The sequence below is a fragment of the Oryctolagus cuniculus genome, chromosome X (genome assembly GCF_051225735.1).
Source record: "Oryctolagus cuniculus isolate XC-2025 breed Fujian yellow rabbit chromosome X, ASM5122573v1, whole genome shotgun sequence".
Classification (NCBI taxonomy): Eukaryota; Metazoa; Chordata; class Mammalia; order Lagomorpha; family Leporidae; genus Oryctolagus; species Oryctolagus cuniculus.
In genome coordinates this window covers 118,739,454-118,759,234 of record NC_142888.1, presented here as the reverse complement: position 1 = coordinate 118,759,234, position 19,781 = coordinate 118,739,454, and the positions used below count along the sequence as shown (strand labels likewise).

The following is a 19,781-nucleotide window of genomic DNA, read 5'->3' as shown; positions in this document are numbered from 1 at the left end:
TTCTGTTGGCATGGAGTATCTTTTTCCAACCTTTCACTTTCAGTTTGCATGCATCTTTGTTGGAAAGATGTGTTTCTTGTAGAAGCAAATAGATGGGTTTTATTCCTTAATCCATTCAGCCAGGCTGTGACTTTTAACTGGAGAGTTGAGTCCATTAATGTTCAATGTGACTACTGATAAGTAGTAACTTTGCCCTGCCGTTTTCCCAGAAATATTTTCTAGTATATGATTTGAGCTCCTTCTGCACTTTTACTGGCAGGTTTTCTTCCTTTATCTTCTTTCATATTGATGGTCGTGTTTCTATGTTTTCAGGGCTGGATGAGTGGCTACAAAAAAATCAAATATCTTGGAATAAACTTAACCAAGGACGTTAAAGATCTCTATGACGAAAATTAAAAAATCTTAGAGAAAGAAATAGAAGGGGATACCAAAAACTGGAAAAATTTTCCATGCTCATGGATTGGAAGAATCAACATCATCAAAATGTCCATTCTCCCAAAAGCAATTTATAGATTCAATGCGATACCAATCAAGATACCAAAGACCTTCTTCTCAGATCTAGAAAAAATGATGCAGAAATTCATATGGAGACACAGGAGACCTCGAATAGCTAAATAGCTAAAGCAATTTTGTACAAAAAAAAAAAAAAACACAAAGCTGGAGGCATCACAATACCAGATTTCAGGACATACTACAGAGCAGTTGTAATCAAAACAGCATGGTACTGGTACAGAAACAGATGGATAGACCAATGGAACAGAATAGAAACACCAGAAAAAAAACATCTACAGCCAATTTATATATAATCAAGGATCTAAAACCAATTCCTGGAGCAAGGACAGTCTATTCAATAAATGGTGCTGGGAAAACTGGATTTCCACGTGCAAAAGCATGAAGCAAGACCCCTACCTTACACCTTACACAAAAATCCACTCAACATGGAATAAAGACCTAAATCTACAACCTGACACCATCAAACTATTAGAGAACATTGGAGAAACGCTGCAAGATATTGGCACCGTTTCTTGGGAAATACCTCAGAGACACAAGCAGTCAAAGCCAAAATTAACAAATGGGATTACATAAAATTGAGAAGTTTCTGTACTGCAAAAGAAACAGTCAGGAAAGTGAAGAGGCAACTGACAGAATGGGAAAAAATATTAGCAAACTATGCAACACATAAAGGGTTGATAACCAGAATCTACAAAGAAATCAAGCAACTCCACAACAACAAAACAATCAACCACCTTAAGAGATGGGCCAAGGACCTCAATAGATATTTTTCAAAAGAGGAAATCCAAATGGCCAACAGACACATGAAAAAAAGTTCAAGATCATTTTCAATAAGGTAAATGCGAATCAAAAAAACAATGAGGTTTCATTTCCCCACAGTTAGAATGGCTCACATACAGAAATCTACCAACAACAGAAGCTGGCGAGGATGTGGGGAAAAAGGGACACTAACCCACTGCTGGTGGGAATGCAAAATGGTTAAGCCACTATGGAAATCAGTCTGGAGATTCCTCAGAAAACTGAATATAACCCTACCATACAACCCAGCCATCCCACTCCTTGGAATTTATGCAAAGGAAATTAAATTGGCAAACAAAAAAGCTGTCTGCACATTAATGTTTATTGCAGCTCAATTCACAATAGCGAAGACCTGGAATCAACCTAAATGCTCATCAACGGTAGACTGGATAAAGAAATTATGGGATATGTACTCTATAGAATACTATACAGCAGTCCAAAACAATGAAATCAGATATTTGCAACAAAATGGAGGAATCTAGAAAACATCATGCTGAGTGAAATAAGCCATTCCCAGAGGGACAAATATCATATGTTCTTCATGATTGGTGACAACTAATCAAACACCAAAAAGGAAACCTGTTAAAGTGATATGTACACTATGAGAAACGGTGACTTGATCAGCCCTGGCCCTGACTGTTGATGAACAACTTAATACGTTATCCCTCTTAGTATTTTTTTGTTCTAGCTAATAATTTTGGCTGAATTCTGTAATTAATACACAGTTACTCTTAAGTGTTGAAACTTAACATGAAAAGTGATCCCTGTTAAACATAAGAGTGGGAATAAGAGAGGGAAGAGATGTACAATTTCAGACACGCTCAATTGGACTTGCCCTAAATGGTAGAGTTAGAAACATACCAGGGGATTCCAATTCAATCCCATGAAGGTGGCATGTACCAATGCCATCTCACTAGTCCAAGTGATCAATTTCTGTTCACAATTGATCATAATGATAGGACTAAGAGTCAAAGGGATCACATAAACAAGACTAGTGTCTGAAAATACTAACCAATAGAATAAAAAAAGTGAGAGAATGATCCAACATGGGATGCAGGATACACAGCAGACTCATAGAATGGCAGATGTCCCAAACAGCACTCTGGCCTCAGAATCAGCCCTTAAGGCATTCAGGTTCTGATGTAAAGTCCATGTGAGTATTTCAGGCATGGAAAGCCAAGACACTCTGGCGAAAAAAAAAAAAAAAAAAAAAAAAACAAACCTAAATGAAAGATCTCCGCGAGTGAGATCTCAGTGGAAAGAACAGGCCATCAAAGAAGGAGGTACCGTTCTCTGAAGGGAGGAGAGAACTTCCACTTTGACTATGACCTTGTCTAAATAAGATCGAAGTCAGTGAACTCAAAAGGCTTCATAGCCTTGGCGACTCATGACAAGAGCATAGGGTGATTACTGATGCCATAAACAAGAGTGTCAATGTGTTAAGTCAACAACAGGAGTCACTGTGTACTTACTCCTCATGTAGGATCTCTGTCTATAATGTGCTGTACATTGTGAATTAATGCTATAAGTAGTACTCAAACAGTATTTTTCACTTTGTGTTTCTGTGTGGGTGCAAACTGTTGAAATCTTCACTTAATATATACTAAACTGATCTTCTGTATATAAAGAGAATTGAAAATGAATCTTGATGTGAATGAATGGGGAGAGGGAGTGGGAAAGGGGAGGGTTGTGCCTGGGAGGGAATTTATGGGGGGGAAAAAGCCATTGTAATCCAAAAGCTGTACTTTGGAAATTTATATTCATTAAATAAAAGTAAAAAAAAAAAAAACTAGTCATGTATTTTTCTCCATAATTTCTCCACACCTGCTAAATATCAACTGTGTACATGTCATTCATAAACACAGATTCTAAGGCAATAAGTTTATTTCAGTCTTTATTATATTTAATTAACATGAAATACTTGTACATTTTTATAGGGACACAGTTCAATATTTCCATACACAGCATAAATGAACAAAACAGGCAGTTGCCATTTTCATAGTTTTTCTTTGTTTGGAGTCTAGGTGTTCCTCTATAGCAGTTCTTTTCACAGTATGCAACACATTATTGTGGACAATAGTCATCCCACTGTGCTTATAACACTGGAACCCATTATTCCATCTAACTGGGTTTTGGTATACATTATCTTCTACTAACAGGAACAATAGGTGAAAAATGTCAAGAAAAACATACAAACCATCAGATCATCCCTATAAAACAGGAACACAAAGTTATCATATAATATGCACTCTCCTGCTTAAACCTGACTGCCACCTATTTAGAAACTTGACAGCTCTCTTCCAACCACTCTCTCCAAAGACTGGGTGAAGGATCTGCCTCACTATTCACCTGGGATAGGACAAACTGCTGATCAGTGCTGAGCAATGAACATGCAGTAGTGCTATCCACACAGCCTTCCTTGTCCTGGGATCTCTCCTGCTCGTCTCTCAAAGCCTCATCATACCAGTAGGTAAAGGAAATGACATCACTTTCATTGACCTTTGCCAAAAATTCCAGAACTTTCATTTTGCTAGTTTCAACATAGGCTCTTGGTCCCCACAGGAACTCGTATTTTGGGGGGTCACTATCGGGAACCTGCTGGTACTGCAGGTAATTTTCCTGCACCCAATCATTGGTGATGAGTTTCCAGGGCTCCCCATAGATGAAGTGCTCCCTCCCAGGATACACTCCCAACATACTTAAGAATTCCCAGATACTATCCTCAGAGGCACGGTTATCCTCTATGAATATCACACCCAGGATAACTATCAGAAGGCCGGTTTTAGGCATATTAAAGTCGTCACTCAACATCTCACAAGACGTGAGGCCTAGTGAGTTGACAAGGACATAAAAGTCACTAGGAGGGTCTACCTCCCTTATGTCAATGCCAAAAATCACCTCCAAGCACTTAGAGGCTCTCTCAAAGATCCCAGGAAATTGGTCCTGGTAGTCTTCAATGACAAACTCGAGCATTTCTGCTTTTGTGACAGCTTCCTTCAATCGATATTTCAGAATCAGGAAATTCATCAATTGGGTCGCCTTTTCTTCTACTGAGTCTTTGGGCAAGAAATCAGTGTCTTGGGAGGCCTGCCAGATGCTTGAACTCTCCTCAGCTAGGCTGCTGGGCTGTTCTGATATACTGCATGAAATGGAAGAGGAGTAAAAGGTCTGAGGACAATGGGAAAGATTCAGCAGCCCAGAAGCAGGTTTATCATCCGTCTCTGGCGTGCTAGGGATCAGAGAAGAGGAGGAGGAAGCAGAAAGAGTTAAAGGCAAAGAGCAGGAGGACAGGCTAGAGAAGCTAAAAGAGGAAATAGTGGAAATATTCTCCTCCTCTTCAGCTGCGGAAACCTCTTCAACACTCAGCTGCTGTGTTTCATCTGAATCCTGAAACTCTTGCTCCAGGGTGAGGCGTGGGCACTTTGCAAAGCGAGGCATGATGACTCTTACTGGAGGAAGCAGGCAAGAATATGACCAGGATTGTGGGTGACAGAATCCTACCAGCCTGTGAGAGAAAGGGACAGTGTGAGTGGTCTTGCCTAATATATTCACCCATGAAGGATCTGGAAAGGTCAACTTACAGTTCTCTTTAGTTGATGTCCTAGGACCTCACAGGTATTCTGTCCTTCTGGTCCAGCCTGTCTGCTCGGAACCTAGGGAAGGATGTGACAAAGCTCTTCAGAGGGCATGAAACCAGCCTGCACTACCTGTACTACCTGTGGGGTCAGGTGCTATGGGGTCTCTTCTCTTCTGAGGGTGTATATACCTCCACTACACATTCAAAGTTTGCATCTCACCTTATTTCCTAACAAACCTCAGGCTTCTTCTGTTCTGTGATTCAAGGTACGTGACTCAGACCAGGGACCTTATGTTTTATTCCTGGAGTCCCTTTAAAAAGAACTGAGAGGGCCTCTCAGATTCAGGGCTGCAAGCACAGAACTCATCTTCGCTATGGACTAAACATGGACCTAATCGTTACCTACAGAACATTTCATCTGGCAGCTGCAGAATACAGTGCATGACACTTTCTCTAGGATAGACCACATGCTAGACCATAAAGCAAGTCTCAACAAATTTTAAAAAAATTGAAATCATCCATGTTCATTCCTGACCACAATAAAATTAAGCTGGTAATAACAACTTAAGAAACTTTAGAAAAAATGCAGGCACATGGAGTCTGAACAACATGCTCATAAATGAACAGTGGGTCACAGAAGAAATCAAAAGAGAAATTTAAAAATTCTTGGAAATGAATGAAAATGACAATACAACATATCAAAATTTATGGGATAACACATGACATTTGCCTTTGGGGGACTGATTTATTTCACTAAGCATAATGGGCTCCAGTTGCATCCATTTTGTTGTAAAAGGCAGTTTTCCATGATTTGTGGTAATTAATACACAGAGTACAAAAAATGTTAAATGTATGAGTGAAATTGACATTTGGAGATTTTAGTGTCTTTGATAGCCCTTGTCTATATGCTTGAGGAACAGTGTCTTTTTGACTTACTACTTGTTGAATTCTGTATGTAGTGGAGGGTTTATAAGCTTGATTTTATAAAGAAAAATGAAAATATGCCATTGTAAAAATTAAAAAGAGGAGGCCAATGCTATGGCATGATGGGCTAGGCTTCTGCCTGTGGCACCTGCATCACATATGGGCACCGGTTCATGCCCTGGCTGCTCCTCTTCCTATCCAGCTCTCTATGGCCTGGGAGGGCAGTGGAAGATGGCCCAAGTACTTGGGCCCCTGTAGCCTCATGGGAGACCTGGAGGAAGCTCCTCACTCTGTAATGACCCAGCTCTGTCCTTTGTGGCTGTTTGGGGAGCAGACCAGTATATGGAGGACCTTTCTCTCTGTCCCTCCTTCTCTGTTTCTCTGCCTCTCCAATGCATAAATGAGTCTTTAAAAAAATTAAAAAAAAAAAAAGAAAAGGAGGAAGGGTGGAAGTGAGAAAGCAGGCGGGGTTGGGAGAGTATATGGTAAAATGTATCAGTATACTTTTTAAATTAATTAATTAATTAATTTGAAAAGCAGAGTTACAGAGGCAGAGTGAGAGCGAGAGCGAGAGAGAGAGAGAGAGTTCTTCTACCTGCTGGTTCACTGCCCAGATGGCCGCAAGGGCTAGAGCTGTGCCAATCCGAAGCCAAAAGCCAGGAGCTTCTTCTGGATCTCCAATGCAGGTGCAGGGAACCAAGGACTTGGACCATCTTCTACTGCTTTCCCAGGCCATAACAGAGAGCTGGATTGGAAGTGGAGCAGTGGGGACTCAAATCGGCGCCCATATGGGATGCTGCCGATACAGGCAGCAGCTTTACCCACTATGCCAGAGAGCCAGCCCTCAATATACTCTTAAAACAGTATATAAGAAATATATAATTTATAATTTATAAATGACAAAATTCTTAAAAATTAACTTTATGGAATACAGAAAAAACATAGTTAAGAGGAAGGTTTACACCAGTTAATGCCTATAGCAAATTGGATACACATCAAATGAATAATCTAACAATACATCTCAAGGATCTAGAAAAATGAGAAGAAACCAAACCAAAAATTATTAGGAGGAAATAATTTTTAAAAATTAGAGAATAAACAAAATAGAAACAAAAAAGTGATCCAAAACATCAATGAGATGAATAGCTGGGTTTTTGAAAAATAAACAAAATTGATAGCCCAGTGGCCCAACTAAGCAAAAAAAAAAAAAATGAATAAATTCAGAGATAAAAAGATGTTACAACAGATACAACAGAAATAAAAACAATCATCAGTAACAACTACATGCCAACCAACTAGAAAATCTAGAAGAAATGATTAGTTTTCTGGACACATACTACCTACCAAAATTGAAAACATAGAAAATCTAAATATACCAATAACCAAGGTAGAGATTGAATCAGTAATAAAGAACCTCCCATCAAAGGAAACCCTGGACTCAATGGCTTCACTGCTGAATTCTACTAAACTTTTAAAGAAATAATTCCAATTCTCAAACTAAAATTCCAATTCTCAAAATCCCTACTTTTCTTCTCAAAACAATTGAAATGGAAGGAATCCAGCAAAACTCCTTCTATGAGGCCAGCACCACCATTAACTCCAAAGCCAGAAAAGCATACAATAAAGAAAGAGAATGATAAACCAATATCCCTGATGAGGATGGATGCAAAAATCCTCAACAAAATACTTGCTAATTGAATTCAGAAAAATCATTCCCTCAGACCAAGTGGATAATCCCTGGTATGCAAGGATTTTTTAACATACACAAATCAATAAATATGATATATCACTTTAACAAATTGAAGAATAAAAATCATATGATTAATCTCAATATACAGAGAAAGTATTTGATAAAATACAACATCCTTTCATGATAGAAATACTTTAGCAAATTGGGTATAGAAAGATCATACTTCAACACAATATATGACAAATGCAGCCAACATCATTTTGAATGGGGAAAAGCTGGAAGCATTTCCGCTAGATCTAGAAAAAGAAAAGTATGCCCATCTCACCATTACTATTTAATGTAGTTATGGAGGCCCGTGCCGCAGCTCACTTGGCTAATCCTCCACCTGCGGTGCCAGCACACTGGGTTCTAGTCCTGGTCGGGGCGCCAGATTCTGTCCTGGTTGCCCCTCTTCCTGTCCAGCTCTCTGCTCTGGCCCGGGAGTGCAGTGGAGGATGGCCCAAGTCCTTGGGCCCTGCACCCGAATGGGAGACCAGGAGAAGCGCCTGGCTCCTGACTTCGGATCAGCGCAGTGTGCGGCTGCAGCAGCCATTGGAGGGTGAACCAACAGTAAAGGAAGACCTTTATCCCTTTCTCTCTCTCACTGTCCACTCTGCCTGTCAAAAAAAATATAGTTATGGAAGTTTTAGAGCCATTAAACAAGAAAAAGAAATTAAAGAGATACATATGAGAAAGGAGGAAGTCAAATTATGCCTGGTTGCAGATGATATCATCTTACATGTATGGGAACAAAAATTCCACTAAGAAATTATTAGAACTCATAAGAGAACTTGGAAAATTTGGAGGATATAAGATCAAAACTCAAAAATCAATACCCTTTTTATACAAAGCAATGACATGGCTTACAAAGAACTTGCAACATCAGTCTCATTCATAATAGCTACCAAAAAATTAGTTTGGAATAAATTTAACCAAAGATGTGAAAGATCTCTACAATGAAAATTGCAGGAAAGAAATAGATGAAGGCAAAAAGAAATGGAAAAATCTTTAATGACCATTGACTGGAAGACTATCATCAAAATGTCCACACTATTCAAAGCAATTTACAGATTCAATGTGATCCCAATCAAAGACGTCCTTCACAGATCTTAAAAAATGACCCTAAAATCATATGGAATCAGAAGAGGATCCAAATAACTAAAAAAATCCTGAACAATAAAAATAAAGCTTAAGGAGCCGGCATTGTGGCGCAGCACGTTAAAGCCCTGGCCTTAAGTGCTGGCATCCTATATGGGCACCAGTTCTAGTCCTGGCTGCTCCTATTCTGATCCAGCTTTCTGCTATGGCCTGGGAAAGCAGTGGAGGATGCCCCAAGTGCTTGAGCCCATGAACCTACGTGAGAGACCAGGAGGAAGCTCCTGGCTTCTGGCTTCGGACCGGAGCAGCTCCAGCCGTTGCAGCCATCTGGGCAGTGAACCAGTGGATGGAAGACCTCTCTCTCTGTCTCTACCTCTCTCTGTAACTCTGTCTTTCAAATAAATAAAATACATCTTTAAAAAAATAAAGCTTAAGTCATAACAATCCCAGATTTTAAGAAATATTACACAGGGCAGTTATCAAAAAAGCTTAGGGCTAGCAAAAGTATAGATGTTTTGACCATTGGAACAGACTAGAAATCCAGGAAATTAATCCATGCATCTACAAGCAACTAATATTTGACAAATGAGTTAAAGTCATTTCCTGGAGAAAGGGCATTCTCTACAACAAACGGTGCTAGGAAAATCAGGTTTCAGCATGCAGAAGTATGAAACAAGACCCCTAGCTTACACCCTATACAAAAATCAATTCACAGTGGATCAATGATCTAAACATAACACCTGAAACCAACAAATTACTAAAGGAAAACCATAGGGGAAACACTGCAAAAAACTGGCCTAGGAAAGGACTTCTTGATAAAAACCCAGAAGCACAGGCAATCAAAGCAAAAATAGACAAATGAGATTGCATCAAGATAAAGAGCTTCTGCACAGCAAAGAACACAGTTAACAAAGAGGCAACTGACAGAATGTGAGAAAATATTTGCAAATAATACATCTGATAAAGGGTTAACATCCAGAATATATAAGAAGCTCAAGAAACTTGACGATAACAAAACAAACAATACAGTTAAGAAGTGGGCTAAGGATATAAACAGGCATTTTTCAAAGTATGAAATACAAATGGACAATAGACACATGAAAAGATGCTCAGGATCACCAGCTATCAGAGAAATGCAAATAAAAACCATAGTGAGGTTTAGCTTCACCCTAGTGAGAATGATTATTATCCAAAAATCAAAAATTAACAACTGCTGGAGAGGATGCGGGGAAAGGTTCCCCAATACACTGTTGGTGGAAATGTAAACCACCCCAACCATTATGGAAAACGATATAGAGATTCCTCATAAATCTGAAAATAGATCTTCTCTATGACCCAGCCAATCCATTCCTGGGAATTTACTCAAAGAAATTAAATCATCATATGAAAGAGTTATTTGTACCCCCATGTTTACAGCAGCTCAACTCAAAGTAGCTAACTAAGATAAGGAGTCAACTACAACATCCATGGATAATGAAATTGTGGTGTGCATATATATTTTTTTAAAACTAGAAATTTATAATTATTTTGTGATTAATAAATCATCAAATTGGTTATGACACTGTTCCACACTGTTCCACCATTCACCAGACACAAGTTTTTAAACCAGACTGAGGCATAAGGCAAAAAGAGCAAAAACACATGAAAAGTTTCCTTAACAACCTAAACAACTTCCTCTAGTCATGCCTCCACCCTGACTTTCATTTGTGATTTCCTCCTAGGGAAACATTACACATTTTTCAAAAGAGGAAATCCAAATGGCCAACAGACACATGAAAAAATGTTCAGGATCACTAGTAATCAGGGAAATGCACATCAAAACCACAATGAGGTTTCACCTCACCCCGGTTAGAATGGCTTACATACAGAAATCTACCAACAACAGATGCTGGCGAGGATGTGGGGAAAAAGGGACACTAACCCACTGTTGGTGGGAATGCAAAATGGTTAAGCCACTATGGAAATCAGTCTGGAGATTCCTCAGAAAACTGAATATAACCCTACCATACAACCCAGCCATCCCACTCCTTGGAATTTATGCAAAGGAAATTAAATTGGCAAACAAAAAGCTGTCTGCACATTAATGTTTATTGCAGCTCAATTCACAATAGCGAAGACCTGGAATCAACCTAAATGCCCATCAACAGAAGACTGGATAAAGAAATTATGGGATATGTACTCTATAGAATATACTATACAGCAGTAAAAAAAAATGAAATCAGTCATTTGCAACAAAATGGAGGAATCTGGAAAACATCATGCTGAGTGAAATGAGCCAGTCCCAAAGGGACAAATATCATATGTTCTCCCTGATCGGTGACAATTAACCGAGCACCAAAAAAGAAATCTGTTGAAGTGAAATGGACACTATGAGAAACGGTGACTTGATCAGCCCTTGCCCTGACTGTTGATGAACAACTTAATACTTTATCCCTTTTAGTATTTTTTGTTTGTTCTACTTAATACTATTGGTTGAACTATTTAATTAACACACAATTATTCTTAGGTGTTTAAATTTAACTGAAAAGTGATCCCTGTTAAATAGAAGAGTGGGAATAAGAGAGGGAAGAGATGTACAATTTGGGTCATGCTCATTCGGACTTGCCCCAAACGGTAGAGTTAGTAACGTGCCAGGGGATTCCAATTCAATCTCATCAAGGTGGCATGTACCAATGCCATCTCACTAGTCCCAGTGATCAATTTCTGTTCACAATTGATCATAATAATAGGATTAAGATTCAAAGGGTTCTCATAAACAAGACTAGTGCCTGCTAATACTAACTGATTGAATTAAAAAGGAGAGAACGATCCAACATGGGAAGCGGGATACACAGTAGAATCATAGAATGGCAGATGTCCTAAACAGCACTCTGGCCTCAGAATCAGCCCTTAAGGCATGCGGATCCGGCTGACAACCCCATGAGAGTATATCAGGCATGGAAAGCAAAGACACTCTGGCAAAAAAAAAAAAAAATGACCTAAATGAAAGATCTCTGCGAGTGAGATCCCAGTGGAAAGAACGGGCCATCAAAGAAGGAGGTACCTTTCTCTGAAGGGAGGAGAGAACTTCCACTTTGACTATGACCTTGTCTAAATAAGATCGAAGTCGGTGAACTCAAGAGGCTTCCATAGCCTTGGCAACTCATGACAAGAGCCTAGGGTGATTACTGAGACCATAAATAAGAGTGTCAATTTGTTAAGTCAACAACAGGAGTCGCTGTGCATTTACTCCCCATGTAGGATCTCTGTCCTTAATGTGTTGTACAATGTGAATTAATGATATAAGTAGTGCTCAAACAGTGCTTGAGATAGGAGCCAAGATGGCGGAATAGTGAGGGCATATCCGATAGTCCAGGAAAAGATAGTTTAATAAAAGTGGAGTTACAGTAGCTTCAGAAAAAGGATCAGGAAAAAATTGCAGTGGAAACTCGTCCGGATCTAGTGGATGTGACACGGAGGACCTACGGGGAGAGCAAGGTCACCCACTGCCTGGAAGCGGAGCCGCAGGAGCTCACTGCCTGGAAGCGGAGCCACAGGAGCTGTGGGAGCCGCGGGAGCCGAGCCACAAAGTCTGCACGCCAGTGCTGGAAGGGGAGGTGAGACAAAGACCTCTGTAACCCAAGACATTGGTGGGGAAAGGCAGAAAGAGCCTACAGAGAATGAAGCCTGAAGCCCAACTGGGGAAAGTGGGGGCTGACTGAAGGAGAGAAAAAATCCAATAAATAAGGGGAACCGGCATGGACATTAGCCTCTCACTCCACTCACCTTACAAAGCTGAGCAAGACAAAGGGCAGGTGCCATTTTACATACATAAAGCAGCGCACTCCATTTTGCATATGTAAAGTGGTGCCCCTCATTAGCCAAGAAGAAAAACCTGACTCTGGTGAGGAGAAATAACAGGAGGTTAACACCTAATGAAAGTATGGAGCTAACCAACTGAGACTGTGAAAAACTGAGGGGGGGCAAGAGAACTCACCGAGTACACAAACTCGGTAACCTGGGAAACCTGGTGAGAGACTGCGGAGAAATTTGAGACCACACTGAGGGCTTCATAAACTCTTTGTGTGGTCCCAGCGGTAAGCAGACGAATACACACAGGGGCCAGATTTCATATATCAACTACTCTCAATTGCACTCAGCTATGTGGAATTACTTCCCAACTGAGTCAAAAAAAAAAAGAGAGAGAGAGAGAGAGAGAGAGAGAGCAAGAGAACACTCTGGGTGAATCACCTTTGGCACATCCTTAACCCTGAAGAACCAAACAGAGCTCTCTGGCCACACCCATCACAGCCTCTATGGATCCATCAAAAGCAGACAGTCCACTTAACCTAGAGTCACAGTATAATGAAAAAAACACCACACCGAAGAAACCAAAGAATATCTCCAATATGCCAAAAAAACAAACACAAAAACTGAGGTAACAAGAATAAGGAAGACACTATGACGCCCCCAAATGAAATAGACACCCCAATTCAAGGTTATGAAGATGATGAGACAGAAAAAATTCAAGAAGCGGATCTCAAAAAATTGATAAGAACAATAAGAAGTTCTCAAAAACAAATTCTCAAACTACAGAAATCCTTAATGGACAAGATAGAAAATCTCTTTCGCGAAAATGAAATATTAAGGAGGAATCAAAATGAAATGAAACAACTAGTACAACAGGAAACTGAGATAGTGACGAGAAATCATAATGAAATGAAGAATTCAATAGATCAAATGACCAACACATTAGAGAGCCTTAAAAACAGAATGGGTGAAGCAGAAGAGAGAATATCGGACTTAGAAGACAGAGCATAGGAAAATATACAATCAAACCAAAGAAAAGAAGAGGAAATTAGAAATCTAAAACATATTGTGGGGAATCTTCAGGATACTATTAAAAAACCCAACATTTGGGTTCTATGAGTTGCTGAAGGCATGGAGAGGGAGAAAGGATTAGAAGGCCTTTTTACTGATATATTAGCAGAAAATTTCCCAGGTTTGGAGAAGGACAGAGACATCCAAGTACAGGAAGCTCATAGAACCCCTAGTAAACATGACCAAAAGAGATCCTCACCACGACACGTTGTAATTAAACTCACCACAGTGAAACATAAAGATCCTAAAATGTGCAAGAGAGAAACGTCAGATTACTCTCAGAGGATCTCCAATAAGATTCACAGCTGACTTCTCATCAGAAACCCTACAAGCTAGGAGGGAATGGCGAGATATAGCCCAGGTACTAAGAGAGAAAAAGTGCCAACCCAGAATATTATATCCGGCAAAGCTCTCATTTGTGAATGAAGGTGAAATAAAGACCTTTCACAGCAAACAGAAATTGAAAGAATTTGTTGCCACTTGTCCAGTCCTGCAAAAGATGATTAAAGATGTGTTACACACAGAAACACAGAAACATGGTCATCAATATGAAAGAAGGTAAATGAAGGAAACCTCACAGCAAAAGATCACAGGAAGTTCAAAGCACATATTAGAAAATATCTTTGGGAAATGGCAGGGCAAAGTTACCACTTATCAATAGTCACATTGAAAGTTAATGGCCTCAACTGTCCAGTTAAATTACATCAATTGGCTGATTGGGTTAAGAAACAAAACCCATCTATTTGCTGCTTACAAGAAACACATCTTTCCAACGAAGATGCATACAAACTGAAAGTGAAAGGCTGGAAAAAGATATACCATGCCAACACAAATGAAAAAAGAGCAGGCCTACCAATCTTAATATTGGACAACATAAACGTTAACACAAAAACCATTAGGAGAGACAAAGAGGGGCACTATATAATGATCAAGGGATCAATTCAACAGGAAGATATAACGATTATCAATGTATATGCACCTAATTACAGGGCACCGGTTTATTTAAAACATTTCTTAATGGACTTACAGGGAGACTTAAACCCCAACACAATAGTACTGGGGGGATTCAATAGTCCACTCTCAGAAATGGACAGATCAACAAGACAGAAGATCAACAAGGAGACAGTAGATTTAAACGACACTATAGCCCAAATGGATCTAACAGATATCTACAGAACTTTTCATCCTACACACAATTTACATTCCTCTTTTACATTCATTTACATTCTTCTTAGCAGTACATGGAACCTTCTCTAGGATTGACCACATACTAGGCCATAAAGCAAGTCTCAGGAAATTTAAAAGAATTAGAATCATACCATGCAGCTTCTCAGACCATGAAGGAATGAAGTTGGAAATTAGCAACTCAGGAATCCCAAGAGCATATGTAAACACATGGAGACTGAACAACATGCTCCTGAATGAACACACTGGGTTATGTAAGAATCAAAAGAGAAATCAAAAATTTTCTGGAAGTAAATGAGGATAACAGCACAACATACCAAAACTTATGAGATACAGCAAAAGCAGTGTTAAGAGGAAAGTTTATATAAATAGGTGCCTACATCAAGAAATTGGAAAGGCACCAAAGACATGAGCTTTCACTGCATCTCAAGGATCTAGAAAATCTGCAGCAAACCAGACCCAAATCTATTAGGAGAAGAGATATAATTAAAATCAGAGAAGAAATCAACAGGATTGAATCAAGAAAAACAATACAAAAAAATCAGCCAAACGAGGAGCAGGTTTTTTGAAAAAATAAACAAAATTGACACCCCATTGGCCCAACTAACTAAAAGAAGAAAAGACCAAAATCAATAAAATCAGAGATGAAAAAGGAAAAATAACAACAGACACCACAGAAATAAAAAGAATCATCAGAAATTACTACAAGGACTTGTATGCTAGCAAACAGGGAAATCTATCAGAAATGGATAGATTCCTGGACACATGCAACCTACCTAAATTGAACCAGGAAGACATAGAAAACTGAAACAGACCCATAACTGAGACAGAAATTGAAACAGTAATAAAGGCCCTCCCAACAAAGAAAAGCCCAGGACCAGATGGATTCACTGCAGAATTCTACCACACATTCAAAGAAGAACAATCTCCAATTCTTCTCAAACTATTCAGAACAATTGAAAAAGAGGGCATCCTCCCAAATGCTTTCTATGAAGCCAGCATCACCTTAATTCCTAAGCCAGAAAAAGATGCAGCATTGAAAAAGAATTACAGACCAATATCCCTGATGAACATAGATGCAAAAATCCTCAATAAAATTCTGGCCAATAGATTGCAAAAACACATCAGAAAAATCATCCACCCAGACCAAGTGGGATTTATCCCTGGTATGCAGGGATGGTTCAATGTGCACAAAACAATCAATGTGATACACCACATTAGCAGACTGCAGAAGAAAAACCATATGATTATCTCAATAGAAGCCGAGAAAGCATCTGATAAAATACAACACCCTTTCATGATGAAAACTCTAAAAAACTGGGTATGGAAGGAACATTCCTCAATACAATCAAAGCAATCTATGAAAAACCCACGGCCAGCATCCTATTGAATGGGGAAAAGTTGGAAGCATTTCCACTGAGATCTGGTACCAGACAGGGATGCCCACTCTCACCACTGCTATTCAACATACTTCTGGAAGTTCTAGCCACAGCTATTAGGCAAGAAAAAGAAATTAAAGGCATACAAATTGGGAAGGAAGAACTCAAACTATCCCTCATTGCAGATGATATGATTCTTTACTTAGGGGACCCAAAGAACTCTACTAAGAGACTATTGGAACTCATAGAAGAGTTTGGCAAAGTAGCAGGGTATAAAATCAATGCACAAAAATCAACAGCCTTTGTATACACAGGCAATGCTACAGCTTAGAAAGAACTGCTAAGATCAATCGATTCACAATAGCTACAAAAACCAGCAAATACCTTGGAATAAACTTAACCAAGGATGTTAAAGATCTCTATGATGAAAATTACAAAACCTTAAAGAAAGAAATAGAAGAGGATACCAAAAAATGGAAAAATCTTCCATGCTCATGGATTGGTAGAATCAACATCATCAAATTGTCCATTCTCCCAGAGGCAATTTATACATTCAATGAAATACCAATCATGATACCGAAGACCTTCTTCTCAGATCTAGAAAAAATGATGCTGAAATTCATATGGAGGCACAGGAGACTTCGAATAGCTAAAGCAATCTTGTACAACAAAAACAAAGCCGGAGGCATCACAATACCAGATTTCAGGACATACTACAGGGCAATTGTAATCAAAACAGCATGGTACTGGTACAGAAACAGATGCATATACCAATGGAACAGAATTGAAACACCAGAAATCAGTCCAAACACCTACAGCCAAATTATATTTGATCAAGGATCCAAAACCAATCCATGGAGTAAGGACAGTCTATTCAATAAATGGTGCTGGGAAAATTGGATTTCCACGTGCAGAATCATGAAGCAAGACCCCTACCTTACACCTTACACAAAAATCCACTCAACATGGATTAAAGACTTAAATCTACGACCTGACACCATCAAATTATTAGAGAGCATTGGAAAAACCCTCCAAGATATAGGTACCGGCAAAGACTTCTTGGAAAATACCCCAGAAGCACAGGCAGTCAAAGACAAAATTAACTATTGGGATTGCATCAAATTGAGAAGTTTCTGTACTTCAAAAGAAACAGTCAGGAGAGTTAAGAGACAACCGACAGAATGGGAAAAATTATTAGCAAACTATTCAATAGATAAAGGGTTGATAATCAGAATCTACAAATAAATCAAGAAACTCCACAACATCAAAACAAACAACCCACTTAAGAGATGGGCCAAGGACCTCAATAGACATTTTTCAAAGGAGGAAATCCAAATGGCCAACAGACACATGAAAAAATGTTCAAGATCATTAGCAATCAGGGAAATGCAAATCAAAACCACAATGAGGTTTCACCTCACCCTGCTTAGAATGGCTCACGTTCAGAAATGTACCAACAACAGATACTGGCGAGGATGTGGGGAAAAAGGGACACTAACCCACTGTTGGTGGGAATGCAAACTGGTTAGGCCATTATGGAAGTCAGTCTAGAGATTCCTCAGAAACCTGAATATAACCCTACCATTCAACCCAGCTATACCACTCCTTGGAAATTACCCAGAGGAAATTAAATTGGCAAACAAAAAGCTGTCTGCACATTAATTTTTATTGCAGCTCAATTCACAATAGCTAAGACCTGGAACCAACCCAAATGCCCATCAACAGTAGACTGGATAAAGAAATTGTGGGACATGTATTCTATATAATACTACACAGCAGTCCAAAACAATGAAATCCGGTCATTTGCAACAAGATGGAGGAATTGGAAAACATCATGCTGAGTGAATTAAGCCAGTCCCAAAGGGACAAATATCATATATTCTCCCTGATCAGTGACAACTAACTGAGCACCAAAGGGGAAACTTGCTGAAGTGAAATGGACACCATGAGAAACAGTGATTGATCAGCTCTTGTCCTGACGGTTGATGTACAATGTAATACTTTATCCATTTTAGTATTTTTTTGTTCTAGTACTGTCGTTGAACTCTGTAATTAACACACAATTATTCTTAGGTGTTTAAATTTTAACTGAAAAGTGATCCCTGTTATTGATTTGGAAAACATTATGCTGAGTGAAATAAGCCAGTCCCAAAGGGACAAATATCATTTGTTTTCCCTGATCGGTGACAACTAACTGAGCACCAAAAAGGAAACCTGTTGAAGTGAAATGAACACTATGAGAAACAGTGACTTGATCAGCCCTTGCCCTGACTGTTGATGAACAACTTAATACGTTATCCCTCTTAGTATTTTGTTGTTGTTGTTTGTTCTACTTAATACTTTTGGTTGAATACTGTAATCAATACACAATTCTTCTTAAGTGTTGAAACTTAACTGAAAAGTGATCGCTGTTAAATGTAAGAGTGAGAATAAGAGAAGGAAGAGATGTGCAATTCGGGACATGCTCAAGCTGACTTACCCCAAACAGTAGAGTTAGAAACATACCAGGGGTTCCAATTCAATCCCATCAAGGTGGCATGTACCAATGCCATCTCACTAGTCCCAGTGATCAATTTCAGTTCACAATTGATCATAATGATAGGACTAACAGCCAAAGGGATCACATAAACAAGACTAGTGTCTGCAAATACTAACTGATAGAATAAAAAAGGGAGAGAACGATCCAACATGGGAAGCGAGATACACAGCAGACCCATAGAATGGCAGATGTCCTAAACAGCACTCTGGCCTCAGAATCAGCCCTTAAGGCATTCCGATCTGGCTGAAAAGCCCATGAGAGTATTTCAGGCATGGAAAGCTTTCTGTGAGTGAGATCCCAGTGGAAAGAACAGGTCATCAAAGAAGGAGGTACCTTTCTCTGAAGGGAAGAGAGAACTTCCACTCTGACTATGACCTTGTCTAAATATGATCAGAGTCGGTGAACTCAAAAGGCTTCCATAGCCTTGGCAACTCATGACAAGAGCCTAGGGTGATTACTGATGCCATAAACAAGAGTGTCAATTTGTTAAGTCAACATCAGAAGTCACTGTGCACTTACTCCTCATGTAAGATCTCTGTCCTTAATGTGCTGTACATTGAGATTTAATGCTATAACTAGTACTCAAACAGTATTTTTCACTTTATGTTTCTGTGTGGGTGCAAACTGTTGAAATCTTTACCTAATATATGCTAAACTGATCTTCTGTATATAAAGAGAATTGAAAATGAATCTTGATGTGAACAGAAGGGGAGAGGGAGAGGGAAAGGGGTGGGTTGTGGGTGGGAGGGACGTTATGGGGGGGAAGCCATTGTAATCCATAAGCTGTACTTTGGAAATTTATATTCATTAAATAAAAGTTAAAAAAAATTAAAAAGAACAGTACTTTACACTTGTGTTTCTTGTGGGTGCAAACTGTTGAAATCTTTACTTAATATATACTAAATTGATCTTCTGTATATAAATATAATTGAAAATGAATCTTGATGTGAATGGAATGGGAGAGGGAACGTGAGATTGGAGGGTTGTGTGTGGAAGGCAAGTTATGGGGGGAAAAAGCCACTGTAATCCAAAAGCTGTAGTTTGGAAATTTATATTTATTAAATAAAAGTTTAAAAAAAGAACAGGGTGGGGACTCGTGGACAACTGGCATTGTAATATTTTTGAATAGCAAGCAATTTACCAATGTAATGGAATTCAACTTTTTTATTATTTTGTTTT

General features: G+C 39.1%; 1 protein-coding gene across 1 annotated transcript; it reads right to left on the bottom strand.

Moving 5' to 3' along the window:
• Window positions 1-3,362: 3,362 nt before the first annotated feature.
• LOC100345375 (melanoma-associated antigen 10) lies at window positions 3,363-4,808 on the bottom strand. Its single transcript, XM_017350115.4, has one exon. The coding sequence runs from the start codon at window positions 4,747-4,749 to the stop codon at window positions 3,586-3,588; it is 1,164 nt and encodes a 387-aa protein (XP_017205604.1). The 5' UTR covers window positions 4,750-4,808; the 3' UTR covers window positions 3,363-3,585.
• Window positions 4,809-19,781: the final 14,973 nt, after the last annotated feature.